General features: G+C 39.1%; 1 protein-coding gene across 1 annotated transcript in view; it reads right to left on the bottom strand.

Annotated features, from left to right (window-relative positions):
- Positions 1–1,753: 1,753 nt before the first annotated feature.
- SLC9A2 (solute carrier family 9 member A2) overlaps positions 1,754–18,061 on the bottom strand; it is a 34,608-nt gene continuing 18,300 nt past the window's right edge. Inside the window, exons 4-12 of the mRNA XM_030469221.1 lie at positions 17,356–17,573; positions 15,881–16,083; positions 13,356–13,445; positions 11,958–12,028; positions 10,320–10,481; positions 9,665–9,761; positions 8,261–8,392; positions 6,302–6,392; positions 1,754–4,195 (exon numbers count right to left, since the gene is read on the bottom strand). Coding sequence (XP_030325081.1) covers positions 3,822–4,195; positions 6,302–6,392; positions 8,261–8,392; positions 9,665–9,761; positions 10,320–10,481; positions 11,958–12,028; positions 13,356–13,445; positions 15,881–16,083; positions 17,356–17,573 — 1,438 coding nt within the window. The 3' untranslated portion in view covers positions 1,754–3,821. The remainder of the gene's footprint in view (positions 4,196–6,301; positions 6,393–8,260; positions 8,393–9,664; positions 9,762–10,319; positions 10,482–11,957; positions 12,029–13,355; positions 13,446–15,880; positions 16,084–17,355; positions 17,574–18,061) is intronic.

The following is an 18,061-nucleotide window of genomic DNA, read 5'->3' as shown; positions in this document are numbered from 1 at the left end:
TTAAATAGCACCTGAATCAGGTAGTCCATGATTTATGTCCCTACTGTGTCCTAAAGCAGTCCCTCCTTCTCATGCTTGCACTTGACACCCTCTCAATTCTGTTTCTGGCTACCAAGCCTGCAATCCACCATTGGCATAGCTGGGGCTGTGTATTGCAGGTGCCATGTTTCAAGCACATCCACAAGTTTCTTTTATAGGATCAGAGAACTTGTACAAAACCATTTCCAAACCCTGCACCTTTTCTTCAGGAGCTTGAGGATGTTCCAAAACTGTCAAAGTTTTGAAAATGGTGACCAGCTGAAGCATTTCCTGCAGTGTCAGCCTTAAAACATTGCTGGTGTCTGATACTGGAGGACTTGGGAACTCCTGAAGAAGTTGGTGCAGGGGGCAGAGCGTTTGCTACCAGAGACCCCAGGATACCCTTCTTAATAGCATTCATTTCTTTTTTGGCTAAATGTTTAACTTTGTTTCTCCAAAGTTTCTGTGTGGCTTCAATGAAGGATATTCTCAAGTTTTTAAATTGTTACACAGCATGGTTTTCTTTCATCAAACATTTGTGGTTTCAGTGGAACATGCATTATGCTTCGATATGAAGACGGGCCTTAAATTTTGCCTCTTAAGGCAAATTATTCTTGTTTTCTCTTTCAAATATCTGATTAAGAATGATAACTGGATTCTGTCTACTTTCCACCCCTTGCTATACCTACTTTTTTATCCCATTTCAATTTCTAGGCCTCTCAACAGCTGAAGGGGGAGAGAAATTCTCAGAAAATGTTAATTCAGTGTAACATGTATTTTTCCTCTGGCCCTAAAACTGGACAACAGGGCACTGTCATTGTGTTTCCTACCTAAGGCAGTAAAATATCAATACTACTGAGGGTACTGGGGAGTCCATCTGGAAACGAAAAAATTTTATGTGGTTTTGGCAAGTTTGGCAGATGCTGCTGAAGATGTGGTTTCTTGAAAAAGTGAAAAACATGTCCCTAGTCAATTCATGACTTTCCCCATCAGATGGTGCTCGAGGACAAATTTATTTGGCATCTCATCCTCCAGAGGCCGAACTCTGATAAAACGTGAAGGAAAATCTTCCACTGCAAGCTAGATGAGCCTTTTGGAAAGATCAAAAAGTACAGGTAAATAAAAAAAAAACATACTGGCAAACCTCTGACGCAAATCTGAGCAAGAGTTGAATGAGAAGGGCTACCTGGGACACAGTTTGTGTCTCCTGAGTAGAACACCCAGGAGAGTTCCCAGAGGTGAGGAAGGTCTGACCCAGCAGTAGGGCAATAGACCCTGAAAAAGGTGGGAGAAGCAGGAATGAGGAAAGGAGAGATCATTTCCAAGGAGACTCATGATGCTGCTTCATGGTGTAACCAAGCTGGAGATCTTTCTTGATGCCTGTATTTTATGGGTTTCAGAATGCATTAGAAAGGTAACAACGTGTTGTCAAGTTTTGAAGCACTGAGAGTTTAAGACCATATTTCATAATTTGATGTGTTTCTGTTATGGGGCACCCACTTAAAGTTCTAGTAAGCTGAGCATGCACTAATGGACAACCAGAAAAGCAGTAAAGTTCCTGAAGCCTGCATTCATTATTTACAATTGTACCATAAAAATGATAACCATTAAAAAAAAAAAAAAAAAAAAAAAAAGAAAAAAAAAAAAAGACAGCTTTCCCCAGATATAGGCCAATTGCTTGGTCTTTATGAGCACATGAATGAGAAAGCTCCACAAGGAGTAGGCTAAATGTTGATGTGCAACATTTCACATTTATTTGTTTATTTATTTGGTCCAGTTTCAGACTGGCCTGATGTAAAACACCAAGTCTATAAACAGTTTGATCTGCAAGGAGGACATGGTTTCAAAACTAAAATCCAAACTAAAGGCTTCTTTCTTTTTCAAGCATGATCCTGATAATGCAGTGAGAGAGTACTTGTTACCAGTTTTACTGATGAAAACAGTTTCCTGTTGAAAGACAAATTCAAATTTGTTTCTTAAGCTTGCTGGCTTTGTTTGAAACCAGCTTTATTTCCAAAGAGATTATGATCATTAAAGGACAGCTAAGTGTTGCCTTCCACAAAAATGATTTGTAGAGAATAGCCATGATAATTTTCTAGGATTCACGCAGCCATCGTTCTGCAGCTTAGAGTTTGCATTTGACACTCAGCAGAAACTTCCATAGCTGAACAAGAGTAAAACCACTGAAAGACCTGTGCCAATAAAAGAGTTGAGGAAGGTTTGACATTTCAGATACGTACATGAAAGAAATAATTTGAAAAAGCTGTTAGAAGAAGGGAAGTCTTAAATCCCCATTTGATCAACCCCACCCAAAAACCTTTGAAAAAAATTTACCCTGTGATTTGAAAAGGAAACTCTGATTTTAATAGTTCTTTCAAAACAAGCTTAAATAAAAAAATCTTATTGCCCACAGATTTAGAAATGTTCTAATGAAAAAGAAAAGTTATGATTTCACAGTGTACATTCTTCAATTAAAGTTATCCATCTTGTAACAAATAGAAAGAAAATTATTTCTGCATTGTGCTGAAATGTGTCTCTGTGCTAAAGCAAGCTCAAAACTTAAGACAGATTAAGTGGGACAGAAAGTGCAAATTCCTGAGAGCTACAGTGAAGTATAATTTATTTTAATGCACCCTCCCTTCCTCTATGCACTCAAATGTCAGCCACTTACTAGGATGAGGAAGTCCCTGTTTCTTATGGGTGTTATTAAGGTGCACGGTGAATTAAACTGATTCCAGGGCCCTGCTGTGCTACTTTTTTTTTGTAGAAACAAATCAGACGGAACATTTTTGTTCCTTGAAGTGCATAGCTCAGACAAAGAAAAGATTATCTTTTCTGGTTTACAAATGAGGAAACAAAAAGTAAAACAAGTTGACCAGGGTCACAAGCATGACTGAACGAGCTCTCTGGAGTCTCAGTGGTCCCTGACTCAAACAGGAGACTGCTCACTTTGTCTACATGAAGTGCTTTGCAACTATTCTACTGCTGTGTTTGCACTGCAACCAAGAAACTACGGTGCAAAAAGCAATTTTGAATAAGAACACTATTTATCAGCTTGAAGCTTTCTCTTTTTAGGGTTTCTTTTGTCCTGTTGGGTGCTCTCAGCTCTTGTTGACATTAGTGAAAGTCAAGATAATTCAGATTTCCTTTGGTTATCTTCAGTACATCTTCAGATATCTTCAGTATCTTCTTTTCAAAAGTAAAAAAATTCAAGCTATTCAGGTCTCATCCCTATTGCAATTCCTCCCTATAAACTGTACTTGCAATTCTGCTCCTACAGCTTGTTCCTTCTCTTCTTTTTCTGCATCATAGCTCTTCGAACAAACTGGGCTTCAGGACTACATTTATTCTTCTTACAAAGTCTATATGATAGGTGCATTGTGCAATTTTCAGTGTTAGTTATATTAAAGCTCTGGTTAAAACAAGTATTATTTGATTATAAATAAAATCTGAAATGATACAGAATTTTTTTAAGAACCCATTCATCACTGGACTGTCAACAATGATTTTCAAAGGATAACAGTATTGAACCTGCCTGACTTGGCTCCACAAGAGATGATGTGATAAGGCACATTTCCAACCTATTGCAATAGTGGAAATAATGTAATTAAAGAATTGCCAGAAGTTATTTATAAAAGAGATAATTTTTTTTATGTCTTCATCTCCACCAAAGTGGAAGTGGTTAGAACCGCACTGAGGCTTGGTTGGTTTTTTTAATGGATTCCATACAGTCTGATCAGATAGGTTAGAATCCTAATTCAAAACGTCCATGGTTTATTACCAATAGTTCTCTTTTGCTATGTTTAGTATGGCTGGTTCTCAGGCTTATTCCTCTGCCTTTCCCCTTGTGATGCCTGCCTAACTAACCGGGGTGGTGGTATAGGTCTTGCTGACCCATGGTCTGTAGTCAAATCTTCCCTGCTCAAAGTGCCAAATCTTGGTCTGGTCAGCAGTGGCTGCCTAAACCCAATGGATGGCTGAGGCAAGGTGCTTGGCTCTTGCTGCTCCCCTTGTCTGTCCTGGCTCCCATCCACTTCGTTCTTCCATTCCACTCTGAAGTCAGGTGGTGGTGGTCTCTGCTGTCTCAGTCTCTGGTCTCTCAAGATTTTCCCTGCTCTGGGTCTTAGATTGAGCACCGTGGTAGCAGCATCCAGCTCAGAGTCACTGCTGTCACCCACTGTGAATTGGAAACAAAATTAAAATTTTAGGTGCAGAATATTGCTGTTTCAGGAGTATTTGAGTTGAGCACACTGAGCACAAATAGACATAGAAAAAAAAAATTCCTAGGGCTTTCTTGATTAGTGTCTAGTAATAGACACTTAGCTCTGACAGGACAAAGAATAGATTTGAATAACAAACATTTCTCCCCTCAAAACTGTGATTCTTAGAAAGCCCACACTCAACTACTCCTTAATCACTGAGTGTCTCACTGTTTGAGTTGACATTTCCCCAGTTCTGCCTCTGGACATGGAAAAATTTGACTCTTTTTGAGACCTGGGGCTTAGTGCCCTCTTATGTCCAAGGATACAGAAATGAGACTGCTCACCCTCACAACCCATGAAATCTGATCTAAGAGGCATTTCCAGAGCATGACATGTATAGAGGGCTCTAGAAACTTGACTTTGGAAAAGGACAGTGGATGCTTCAGTGAGCAAAGGATTTCCCAAGGTGAATGCACAGATGGGAAGAAACATCTTGTCCTTAATACACCTGAATGTGAGGTATAACAGAAAATCCACAGAACAAATCTCACAGGTTGTAAATACTGCAGATTCCTTCAGCACTTCACAGCAGAGTAGATAATGGTCAGGAGAAAGCTGGTAATAATCATTCGGGGTGTGCTCTTAAATGATTGCTGACAAGTAAACCAAGCTGGAAACTTTCTGGATGTGTAAAGGTGAACATATTTCCCCCTCCAGACTTTTTAAAAATTGATTAACATCTTCATCAAAACTTGCACACTTCAGTCATTTGATAATTTTTTTAACAATCATTTATGAATGCCTCAGATTTTTTCTTAGACTGAAGTCAGACTGATATTTTAAATTTATCAAAGCAAAGAATTGTGTATTGTGCAACTGTCATGAGAAAAACTTCCATTAGTAACCTACATGTAGTTTCTTCTGAAAAGGTGAAGAAGGAGTCAACAAAATACATCACCACATAATTCTCCATTCACCCAGATAATTATACATCAAGGAAGGTCTTAATCAGATTGTGTTTGCAGGCTCTCCTCCCTCCTAAATATGTCAAACAATACATTTTTTGACAATTGAATAATCTGGAGGCACATTTTCTTTTTAATTCTAGGTGACAGTAGGTGACCTCTGCAGACAGAACTACAGAATAAAAGGCATCCTACACTCAGGAGCACAAAAATATAATTATTAACAAGTAAAAGCATGATTTACTGCTGAATTAATTTGGAAAAATCAGAAAATAGTTGGAGCAGGTATTGAGATGTTTCAACAATAGTGCAGAGATTTAATCTTCCCAGCAAGAGATCTTGATGGCTGCTTGTCATGAAAGGGAATGCTCTGGAACATGGTATAAGCATGGAAAGGCAACTGGTAATAATCAAAAGTAATGCATAGAATTGGGCAAAATTTCCACATCCCATAGTTGCCCTCTAAAAGATTTTTTATTTTTTTGTTATAATGCAAGAACTCCAATATAAAACATTTGTGAATCTAGGTCGAAAAAATAATAGTTGGAGTTTTGGTTGTAAACCACAGCATTTTGGGAAGTTCTTCATGACAACTATAAACCGGACCTCATGTCCTCTTTCTGCTCTCAGGTTTGGTTCTCAGAGCAGTGTCCTCTACCCTGACCTCATAGAGAAAAGAAACCAGATAGGCTCACAATCCCAGAGTGAGCTCTGGACATTATGGAAAGAGGACAAAGAGCGTGAGCCATGTCAGTGTTTCTAGTGCAGAAGCGTTTCAGCTGCTGCTTGCTCACGTGAGGAATTGTGCTGGGAGGAGTATCCTACTACAGCATCTGAACTGAGAAAGCCCCACAAGACTGCTTGCTAGGGCTTTTCTCTGCACTCTGATACCTGCTTTAGGACCCATTGCTTTTAATGCTCTAAGATCCCTGCTAAATATCCAAAGCCTAGTAATTTGCTGTGAAGGATAACTCTAGAATGAAATCATGTGCACATAAAACATTTAATACTGATTTGAAAACTAATATACTGATTTCTCTACAGCATCCCTGGAAAAACTTTCTTACTACAGAGGCAAAGTGCAGCACAGTAAGAGAGCATACAATTTTTCATTACCTTTGGAAGATGTTTTATTTCTCACTCGTAGTTTCTCTGGGAGTTTAGTGTTTTTAGGAAGTGAAAGGAATCTTTTCGTATTTGCAGCAGCCTACATGCAAAGAAACATAAAAAAAGTTCAGTTACTGCACACTGAAGTACCTGCATAATGTATGTTAAGATACTCAACTGAGGCTTGAACATAGCTAAAGGGCTTGGAGAGTAGTTTGGGATTAGCTAATATGTGACTTTTTACTACACACTCAAGTTAATGCTGATTGCTGGTTGAGTGAGGTCTGTGCTAACTAAGGTAAAGACTGAGCAATCTCAAGCTGCTTAATCAAAAGAAAGCCTAGTGATATGCCCTCTGAGATCAAAGTTAATAAATGTGTGCTCTCTAACCATACCTGTACCAGTGTTCCTGAGCAAGGCAATCATGGTATGACTTCATGCAACTCCAGTTTGAAACTTTTTATTAGTCAGCTGCAAAAAATGAGATTGAGACTGAAGCTCAGGAACAAAACCTAATCTGTATTCTGATCCTGCCAGGGCTTTATACATATAAATGATTTTATACAGTTGACTAGTCACACTGAGGCTGATGGGGAAGTTAGCACCAGCATGATCATTTACCAGTTCAGGGCATAAAATCCTTGTTTTCTCAAGATCGAGCTGTAAAGGCCCTGGGAGCAGAGCATACCTCATATGTCCTGGAAGATGAGCAGTACTTTCCAGGACGGATTGCTTTTTTTCTTAAATTGAAGTTTCTCAAGGGCATCCTTTCTTACATTTCTTACAAAGATTTTTTAAAACCTTTACAGTCTACCAGCTCTCCTCTGCTCGTACCATTCATTGTTGCATACTCTAAGAAAATCTGAAAGGAAATTCATTTTCCATGAGAGTTTTTTTTTCCCCTTTGGATATTGTGCAGGTCAAGACCACTATGTTTCCCTCTCTGGTAGATTTATCCAAGGATGATTATTTTTTAAATTACAGTCTGTACATTTTAAAAAGCTGTCAGGCACCCTGTTTCTCTCCCTGCTGCAAAAATGTCTCAATCCTGCTGCGTCTCTTCATTATTTCACCTAGTAAATCATTTATTTGTATGACAAAGACAACATATGTAACTGTGGTTAAAAGGAAAAAAATCAATGAGGAACAGACATTGCCCCAGTTCACACCACAGTAGCCTTGGTTATAATGACAACCGACACTTATTGGAGACATCATTACAGCTAAGGTCGTGATGACCAACTGTGTCATGGAGATGACAGGCACTAAGTATTCCTGTAGCATGAAGATACTTATTTATAGGTTGGTAATTTCTCTGATGCTTAAAATGGGAAGACAATTTAGGGCATCAGCTTCCCTGCTGAATCAGTGTGTTCCATTCACATATGGTCTGAAGTTTACAATGAAGGTATTGCAGGATTGCCTCAGAGAGCCAAATATCACGCTATGGCATTTCTCATAGATGGATGGAGTTTTCCTTTTCTGTATTAAAGCCTGAAGGACTGATTACATTTTATGAATACTAAGGACTCCACAACATTTTTCAAATTAAGAATTCACTCTGACTGACTCAATAAAAGTTCTCTGTCCCATATTTTGAAGCATACTGTAAGCAGTTTGTTTATCTCAAGTCATTTTTGACCTTGTTCATCCAAGCTTCGTCAAATACTGATAGAGAATACTGACCATCTCTTAGAGGCACACTTTGTGCAGAGCTTATTCAGCTCCTCTGAGATAAAATTATGGCAGCAGATCACACTCCCATATCATGCTGCACAAGGCTGAAGCTTTGCTGAAGGGATCAGCACAAATTCCATGTGTGCAGTTCAGTGCATAAGCATGACATTGTATGTGCAGTTGTCTTCCAAATTCAGGATTTATTTTGTCTGCGTTTCAGAAGATTTTTTTTTCTCCATGACATTGAGCTACAAAGAACTGGTTCCTATAAAACAACCAAAAAGCAAGTACCGGTCTGTCTCTTGACAGGCTGTTTGTTTTCCTCAGGCTCTCCCTAAGGCTGTGCCGACGACGGATCAGAATTTCCTTGGCCTGCTTTTCATTTGCATCTGCAGCCAGGCTGTGTCGGTTGTATGACATTGTCTGAAATAGAAAAGCAGTGGTCACACTCTGTAAAGCATTATGCCAAATGCACTGAACTACATGTAACAGTGCAAAATAGTCTTTTTGCTTTAATGTTTTAATAAACATCATAAATCTCTGTGAACAAAATTGTATTGTAGGGGATTGTAACTGATGATCTTCAAGGTCCCTTCCACCCAATCCATTCTATGATTAAGAACAAGAACAGTAATTTTGCCAGCACTTGTAGTGAAATGAGGCAACCAGGTGCCACTAATTGCCAGGGAGTGAGCATGAGCTTGTGTCAAGCCCACCTGTGCATAATTAGGGTGGGCCCCCACTGCGCATGAGCAGGACCAGGGGGCCAATAAAAGGTGAGGCCTAAGACACAGGCCCAGCTCAGTCCTGGGCTAGCCAGCAGAGAGACCAGTCACTCTTGGAGCAACAGCACTGATCTGGGCTAGTCAACTCTGAGAGCCATAGGCTTAGAGCACTGCTCGTGAATCTCTGCTCGAACACCTGGTTGGACATTGAAGCGCCGTTCCCAAAGAGAGGTTCGTCTTGCTACAAGCACTAATTTAGTCATCTGCTTCAAAAGCACCTGTTTTCTTTGGGTTTGTTTTGTGCTTTGTTTTTTAACCTGTTGATATTTAAAATGAAACAAAAATTGGAAAAATCTGGCTTAATACAGCATTTACCCCCACATCATACTAACTCAGTCAGGATGTCAGTAGAGGACACACATTTGAAAGCTGTGAGTCACCTAGGGGAAAGTCATTTTTACTTCCAGCAAGCTGCAGCTTGCTTCATTTTTGAATGCTTTCCAAGGGCCCAGGCACACAAACTACTTAGCCACAGGAAGGTAAATGTGAAATGTCCTTTTGCTTTTATTTCACTATTTTTCCAGCTCATCACCTCTGCTCTTAATACAAGCAAATTCACAACCGGAGGCAAATGAGAAATCTAATCCGATATGAAGTGACCAAAACACTGATACAAGTGGACAAGTGTTCGGCTGAATTTCCACCTATCATCCTTTAAAAATAATTTTAAGTATAGTGCAGGTAATATGAACGCAAACATTAAGCTTTATCAATAGTATAAGATCAAGTAAGCTATTTATATGAAGTAGTATGACTATGCTGCTGTACGTATGATAGGACACAGATTCATAGGCAATAGAATTGCTAAGCTGTGCTACAGCAGATGAACTACCCCAAAGATATCTTAGGAAGGTAATCAGTATATTCAAAGAGAAGTAGGATATTAAAGTATACAAAACTTCATTCTTACTCGATGTCGTATTTGGTAGAGATTCTTTGTTAATATTTCCCGCATGTTTTCCATTTCAGTGGGAGAAAGTGGCTTTATCTTTCCTTCATGATATTCACTGTAGCAGGATTTAAAAAGGGAGGTAGGGGAAAGAGAGAGGGGGAGGAAGAATGTTTTAATTTTTTAGAGTTGGAAACAACATTCCAAGGCAACCGAGGAACAGGTGAAAGCGAAACATGTTGGAATGAAACCTGGATCTCATTTGAGTCAGTGGTAAGATTCAAAACTCAGATCCCCAAATTTTATATAAATTACATTAAACTGTAAATTTGATTATGGTACTTTTTCAAATGCCCTTCAGGCTTCCCCCGCAGATATTTGCTGCAGATGGGCAGGCACTGGTTCAGCTCCAGCTCTGCCCTACATGGCAAATCAATGTTCCTACAAGCAGCTGCCCTTGTAAAACTACCCACTCCGGATGAGCACAGCTCACTGAGTGCTTCCCCGTGCAAGCTGCAGGCAAAATGCTCTGGTTTCACATCCGCTCACTGTTCAGGTGACATTTGGACACAAAGTGTCCTAAGTCAAAGTGATTATCCTGCCAACAAGACTGGGCTGTGAAATAAATTATGTGAGCCAGCCAAAATGCTTGGCCTTGCTGGCATGGCTTGCTTACCTGAGAGACACTGATGATGGGACTTTGCTTATCATCCCACTCTCTGCCATCTCAATGGCATGTTTGATTTCCAGCTTCTTGTACAAAGAAACAATGCTGGATTTGGGCTGGTTCTCCCGGATTAGAAGTCTTCGCAGGTATTTATTATCAAACTTTTTAAACCTGTATGTGAGGCAAACCAACCCAACCAGTTAATTTGTACTGTGCACAGTTAGGGAAAGCCAATATACTGTAGCTAATGCAATTGTTTTGTGTTGTTTTGATTTTATTCCCTGGGGATGTCTCTGTTCATATTAAAAAACTGCTGCTGAGTAAGAAGATGAACTTGACCCTTTTTTATATGTTAGTATGTTTTCATGTAACCTAGATAGTCTTCACCAGTGTTTTAGTTAATATGTTAATGGAAAGTCTCCCTACCAGCAAATTTTAACTTTTAGGTATTCTGTGTTACTAGGCAATGTTATTTTTAATTCTCCATTTTCATCAAGACAAAGAGAACATTAAATATTTACTGTAATAACAAATAAAAGGTCTAAATTTGCATCGACTGCTTTTTCTTTGACATTTTAATCTACTCTTGTAAAACTTTGGAAACTCTCCCTTCCTCTAAAGCAAATTCAACCCTCTTGGATGCTTAGTGAAAAAAACATTGATTACAGCTGTCGTTATATGGTTTGTTAGAAAATATTTTGCCTTCTGGCCATTCTGAAATTATTCTTGAATTTCAGTAAAAGTTTCTGAAGATCATGAAGAGCTGGGACCTCCTGTGGTCTGTAATCTGTTAAGTAAAGACCTCACACAGCCTGGACGGGAACCAGGCTGTGGAAAGGAAAGTTGTACCCCATGCAGAGAGGAGAATGTCCTCACTGTCATGCCCTCAAGTCATTTAGAGAGGGCTTTTCTCAGCCTTTCCTGCTGGTGCTAGTCCTCTGTAGAACATTTAAATTCTTGTTGGAGCAGTAACTAGAAGGTGGATGAGCAATGCCAAGGTTTTCACTGTAGAAGACTGTTCCTGAGAAAAGGGAGTTAGATCCAAAGCAGTGATGGTGATGATTCAGCAGCCACAATGAAAACAGGAATTATGCAGGTATTGCCAGTGGTAATCTTCTTAACTAACATTAAGTCTTAAATAACACCAGCAAGAACTGGAGCTACCTGCCATTAGAATCTCTCATGCACCTCATGCAGCTTGTGTCTTGATCTTTCCAGAAAAAGTCCCAAAGCTTTTGTATGTTTCCCATCAAATAGGGAACCAACCCTTCACTTAACATCACAGAGATGTAAAATTCGCAGGAGGAAAGACAGATGGGTTGAAAGGCTCAGCAGGCACACAGGAAATGCTCTGAAACAGTCAGAAACAGGGAGAAGACACACACCCTCAGAAGGTACAGTCCTTTACCCTGAGATCAGAGGGCTGTCTTTCTTGCCAGCTGGAGATTTTGTTCTACTGGCCTGTGGTTTAGTAAAAAGACATTGTTTTGCTCTTTCCCCTTTGTAACCCACAATTTCTAAAAACAACCATCTGCTTTCAAGAACAAAGTGCTGAAAATGAAATCTGACACTCAACAGCCTTTGCGTGTTGCTGCTGAACCAGTCTGGCCTCTCCTGTATAACAAAAGTTTTAAGTAACATTCTTACTTATCTCTCCAAAAGTTGTGACCCCAGTGTCCACACACATCTTCAATTCCAGTCTTCACGTGATCAAAGAACTAAAGGGGAAATGATGTTTCATTACATAAACTTACAGATATAACTTGGCTTGCTTTAGATATTATTAGTTTAAAACTTTCTTCAAAACATACAAGTCAAGTCAGAATTCAAGGCAGTGCTTCATATTAACAAAATGCAGTCTAACCAAACTAAGAGCCACAATCTGTTTCATTCCTCTGGAGCTTCCTTAGCTCACAGCCCCAAAAGGACACAAGTTAGCTGCTGATCTCCTCAACATTAGTCTTGCTCAGCTGCTCCCAAACCTGGATGAAACTTTTTTGCCCTGTATTTTCATTTCTTTTAAGTTCCCTAACCCCTCAGGGCTATACCTTGGACTTCTTCAGGGACTTCCCTGGGCCCAAGAGTGAAGCAGGTAGGACTTTGCAGAGGAGACAGTCTGAATGGGCTGCAGCTCCCCACATAAGCACCAGTCCCTCAGGATGCACAGGACAGAGCTGAGATACTCAGCATCATGTCCTGGGTTCCTATTTTAGAGGACTGATGCCCAGACTCACCTCAAAGTATCCTGAGCACCTGATATTAGACTCACTCTTCCTCAGTCTATTATGAATTATGAAAGAGTGAATCAGATCTGCTGAGATCTCACTTGATCCCCAGAGTCAGCTCATTTGCTCCTAATTCAGGTACAAAAGTAGGGGGCTCTGAAATTCTCAGGCAGTCCTGGTAGCTACCTCCAAAGGATAAGCTCCTAAAGGGAGGACTTTTAGATGCCTAGATTGACTTCTTTGCTGAATATAGCTCTTATTATTCTTCATTTTCATAACTTCACACCACCTGCCACAGGTATGCTGCAAGGAGAAATATATTCAAGAATATGCTTGGCTAATAAACTGCAATAATTCTAGACATATACATACCAAATACAAATAAAAATACATAAGAAGTCTGTCGACTGGAGCATTTAGCAAGCTTAAGAGTGTATTTAGGAGAAGTCTGAATTTGTTTAAATAGACTTACTCAAATGCAATGTAAGGTAATCAAATTGGCAAATGTCTCCTATTGTAGCCAAGTTCTACAATAACAAGTATCTCATATGTGAGACAAACTACAAAAAGTTAATATTCCTCAAGAGGTAAACAATTAAGAAAGTGAAGATTCCAAACTAATATAATAAGGCTAATTTTGGTAACTGCTGAAGTTTAACTATAAGCCTTAAAGTTATTGTGCTTGTAACAGCTATGAAAAATAAATCTAAGAGTGCCTGTCTCTCTCTAATACTGTATGCTGAATCCTTGTCTTGCTGAAAGTCACTAGTAATTATATTTTTATGAGGGTTTCATATATGACATTGAAATTGCAACATACCCTGTTATAAATTTCTTCACTGACAGCAGGCTGCTTTTTATTTGACCTTTTGACATCAAGAAACTCCACCAGTGGGCGAATTGTTATTCCCTATGAAGAAGAAACAGCAACAAAAAAAGACAAATAGTCCTGGGGTTTTTTTTCCATAAACATAAAGAAAAAAAACAAGGACTTTCAATCTTTTCCATCTCTGTCAAAGCATGAAAATGGCCTTTTTAGCTCTGGATACCCTTTACACCTTCCTAACCGCAAAATCCTGCCTGACACAAAAATAATAGTGTGTTCACTCTTGTGATGAAGCCCTTGCCAGTACACAGACTCCACTAAGGAAGAGGGGAGCTAAGAGGTTCAAGAGGGGCAATCTAACAAACCTCATCAGGAGATAATCAGTTACCCCGTCCATAGTATCTTTAAACTCTTTTTTTTTTTTTTTTTTTTTTTTTTCCTGATTTAAGAAACTCTCTGATGTTCCAAAGTTTACTGAAGGATCTGGCAACAGTAGCACTAAAACTGCTATTCAAGACCTGTGACACTGAGACTTTTCTCAAATCTATGTCCTTGCCTGACTATTCTTACAGAAAGAACAAACAGTTTTGGCTGTCCCAGAATGATAGCATGGTTTTGAGCCATTATTTGTGGAAGAATTGACATAATTTGTTTATTTGTACAGCCACACTGGCACAGAGGAGAGGAATGAACCTCTCATGATGTTGACATCAGTCTCTACTATCCTAGACAACCAGGTCACATATTTCTTTTTGTAAATGAACCAAGCTTTATCTTAGGAGTAGTTAGGTTTCTTTGCCCCATTGCTCATACTGGAACACTCATCCTGAACCTCATTGTTCTGATAATTAGAAAGCTGCTTTCTTAATTGCATCATGGTCACATTGTACCACTTTGTTCTTATGCCAACATTTGTCTTTTTAGTTTATACAGTGTTACTCCTTCTCTGGTGTTCACTCCCTGATATAAACAGTAATTACAGTCCCTCTTCTTCAGTTTGCTAAAGCTAAGGCATCATTGTCTCCTTCCACACAACAGGCTTACCATTCCCATGATCACTGCAGGATATTACATTATTCTGTGATGGAAATACCTGTCTCAGTATGTCTTATGGTCAAATTTTCCCTTCTTCTCTACCTCACTGCACTGGTGGCTTAAATTCCACCCTGTTATCAACTAGAACACCCATGTTTTTTTCCCCTATTTTTTTTCCAAAATGAAAAGTTCCTATTTCAAAGAGAAATCCCAAGTAATGAAATCTTATCAAGAATATGACCACACTTATTACTGTTCAATTTAATTCTGTTTCTACCATATTGACCTTTAGTCAATACACTTTTTTTCTACAAAATACACTTGTCTTGCTCTCACCCTGAAAACACCTTCCAAAGTCTGTGATCAAGAAACATCAGTACTGAAAAACTATGTTCACGTGCCATGGTCAATAACAAGAATATTAAACAAGACTATCTACAGTAACAATCCTTGAGGAATTCCATTAGTAATATCTCATCAGCCTGTTCTCTGACCAGAGCTGTTGAACACCAGAGCAGGTGCCCAAAGAGGCTGGAGAATCTCCATCCATGGAGATACTCAGAACTCAGCTTGACATGCTCCTGAGCAACATGATCTAGCTTTGAAGGGTGCCCTGCTTTGGGCATGGGGTTGGACTAGAGACCCATCAGAGCTCCTTTCTGACTGAAAGAACCATTTGCTTCTATTACCCTTTATAGGAGAAACTGTCAACTCCTTCATCATTTGCTTTACGATTATCCTAATGTCAACCTAAAGCTCAGATTAATAAGTAGTTAGGATAATAATATTTCCTATGCAGAAGTGTTCCCCAAAGGTTTTACAACAGTCCAGTTAGATGAGATTACTCCAGGAAATAAATTGCCTTATCAAAGAATGATACTAGGTTTCCTTTTTTAGATCACGTTGTATTTCCTAACATATTCCACTTATCACCATATTTTAAATTATTCTTTTCTTCAAAATAATTTTTCCCAGTTTACATGCCAAGGTCAACTAACCAACCCCCAATTGTTCCAGCAACCTTTTCCCCTTTTCCAAGTATGAGTACAGATACTTGCTACTTCCCATGACACCTTTTTACATGTAAAAGGCTAATTTAAAAAATTTGTTTTCAGTTCCCTCAGTGTCTTCCCTCCCTGCCCACCCGGCACCCTATCCAACACCAAACTCCTGAGTAATATAAACACAACTTTAAATATCCTAACAAGGCATTAGTGCTGGGGCTGTACCCAGATTATCTTTTATCTCCTACTCCAACCTCACTAGGTCTTAAATACTTAACACTACTTATATGTTAGCATAAGAACTTAATATCTGGCATACTTTTGCTACTTCTCTGCGATCTGCAAAGCATTTTTTTCCTAACATTTGTGTAGAATACCTTCAGTTATGTTCCTACACTAAGTTAGGACACCTGGTTTTCTCCCTACTTCTTATTACAACCTGCTCGAGAAACAAGAAGTCTAGAAGAGGAAAGGCATTACCTGAATGAAAACAGTAAAGAATATCACAACAATAACAGCAGTGATGAACAGTTTCTTCCTGGGGAACACGGTAGAAGGAAGCAGAAATACAAGTGAGAAGCAAATAGCTCCTCGGAGGCCTCCATAAGCAATAATGAATTGGTCCTTAAAAGTGAGAGGAATTGTCCGGAACACATTAATGATCTGAGTCAGAACAAAAACACCTATAGGGAAAAAAACCCAGACAATCAGAAATACAGGAGACAAAATAAATAAATTAAAATCACATAGAAACATCCAAGAATGCTAATATTTGTTTTAAAATGCTTTGTTTCTTGCCTTTATATTTTTAGAGAAATTAAGTGTTACTTAGCAGCTTGAAAACAACATGGAAGAAAAATTTAAAATGCCTAAGAAGCATCATAAACATATTTAGTGAGATAACCACATCAGGATTTAGAATGCAAAGAAGCTAATTGATCTCTACAAGACAAACTCTGCAACTCTAGAACAGTAATAATTCCCTTTTCAGCACAGACCAAGATTTGTAATATTTTTTAATAGTATTTGAGGTTCTTTTGAACACTTTGACTTGTCACCTCCTACTAGATATGCTTTGAATCCTGCAAAACCCTGTCCACTCATTTTATTTTAAAGGATGCAGGACTCAGAATGGAGGGAGAAGATGTCAGTGCATGCTGGTGTACTAAAGGGAAAGGCTACAGGGATGTGGCAGACCGGAATAAAGGTATAAAGGCAGATGAAGAGAGCAAGCATGGGGCCAGGAGCTGGAGGGCACTCAGGATGCTTGGCTGTTTTCTAGCATAAGGTATTAATTGCGGGATTGCAGGTGCAGGAGAGAAAATAGTCCAGATTTCTGCACTGGAGAGAGATTTGGGAACTGGAAGTAGGAGTGTAGAAGCAAACCAAAGCATGAGGCACCTCTATACACAAGGGGACTCAATCATTACATAGGAAACCATATGACCTACAAGCCTAACCGTCACTTAAGGTAACAGAGAAAGACCTAGTACAGCAAACTCAGGAGTGGTCAAGCATTTTATTTACAGGATTTTTTACTTCACAATATATACCTGAACAACACTTCAACTACAGGATTTCTTGTTTTGATGCTAATGACTGGGAAAATGCCTGAACACAGTAAACATAAATGTAAAAAAAAAAACAAACAAACCCAACGTCTTTTATTGTACAACTGCTAATTCTTTACAGAAAAAAAATGCTTATTTTTAAATAAATGTTTACTGAAATACACATACTCTGATTAACAAGCAGACTGCCTCTGACTTTGGATGGGCAGGATCAGGACCAGATTCATTTCTGGGATCCATTTTGGGGAAAGGTGGAAGCTGATCCTGAGATCTGGGACACGTTACAAGTCAGAAGACTATTGTACAAACTGATGGGGCTCTGCTTGAATTTTGGCATTTTCTACTTAAAGACAGGTAAAAAGTTTCTCTTGTGGACTTGCTTACCCAGTGCCCTCCAGATTAAACAGAAAATGAGGGTGAAGCTCACGAAGGCCCAGTTCCACTCATGGTTCTTCCCAACAGTAGACACTCCCATGAAGATGAAGATTAAAGTCTCACTGACACTGCTCAGCATCTTCATGAAATACTTTATTGTTGTATAGGATTTTTGGGAAACATTTTCCTCCACGTATTTATTCATGGTCATGGCACAAGCTGTAATCCTGAAAGGCAAACATTATCCTGTATTTTATTAGCTTGGGTTGTGGTTTTTTTTTTTAGCCTCCCTCATTTCTACAGAATATTTTTCATTTTGCCATAGTCCTCTTTAAATACAAAGCATAATTTATTCCATAATCAACCTCAAATTTATAGACTTGGTGTACCTAAATTTCTGGGCACAAGATTTTTTTTTTCAGCACTGAGGCTGTTCTGAGGAGGCATCAGTATAGGAAGAGTTTTGTCACATACTTAATTCACGTGGTCACTGAGATTTTGTGTTTTTGAAAGAGGTGGAGCTGAGGAGAGCGAGGGGCAGCCCTGGAAAACCAGGACTGCTGCTTCTGTTGCTTCTGAGGCACATCGGACAGGGTGGCAACTGCACATACTAGGGAAGGACTTCACTACCAGAAGTTGTCCCACCAAACCACATCCTTTATCAGTAGTGACAGCAGCCAAAAATAAACTGCAAGGCTACAGACCATTTGCCATC

This window comes from Calypte anna, chromosome 1, assembly GCF_003957555.1.
Source record: "Calypte anna isolate BGI_N300 chromosome 1, bCalAnn1_v1.p, whole genome shotgun sequence".
In the NCBI taxonomy this organism is placed as follows: domain Eukaryota; kingdom Metazoa; phylum Chordata; class Aves; order Apodiformes; family Trochilidae; genus Calypte; species Calypte anna.
This window is presented reverse-complemented; position numbering and strand designations above follow the sequence as displayed.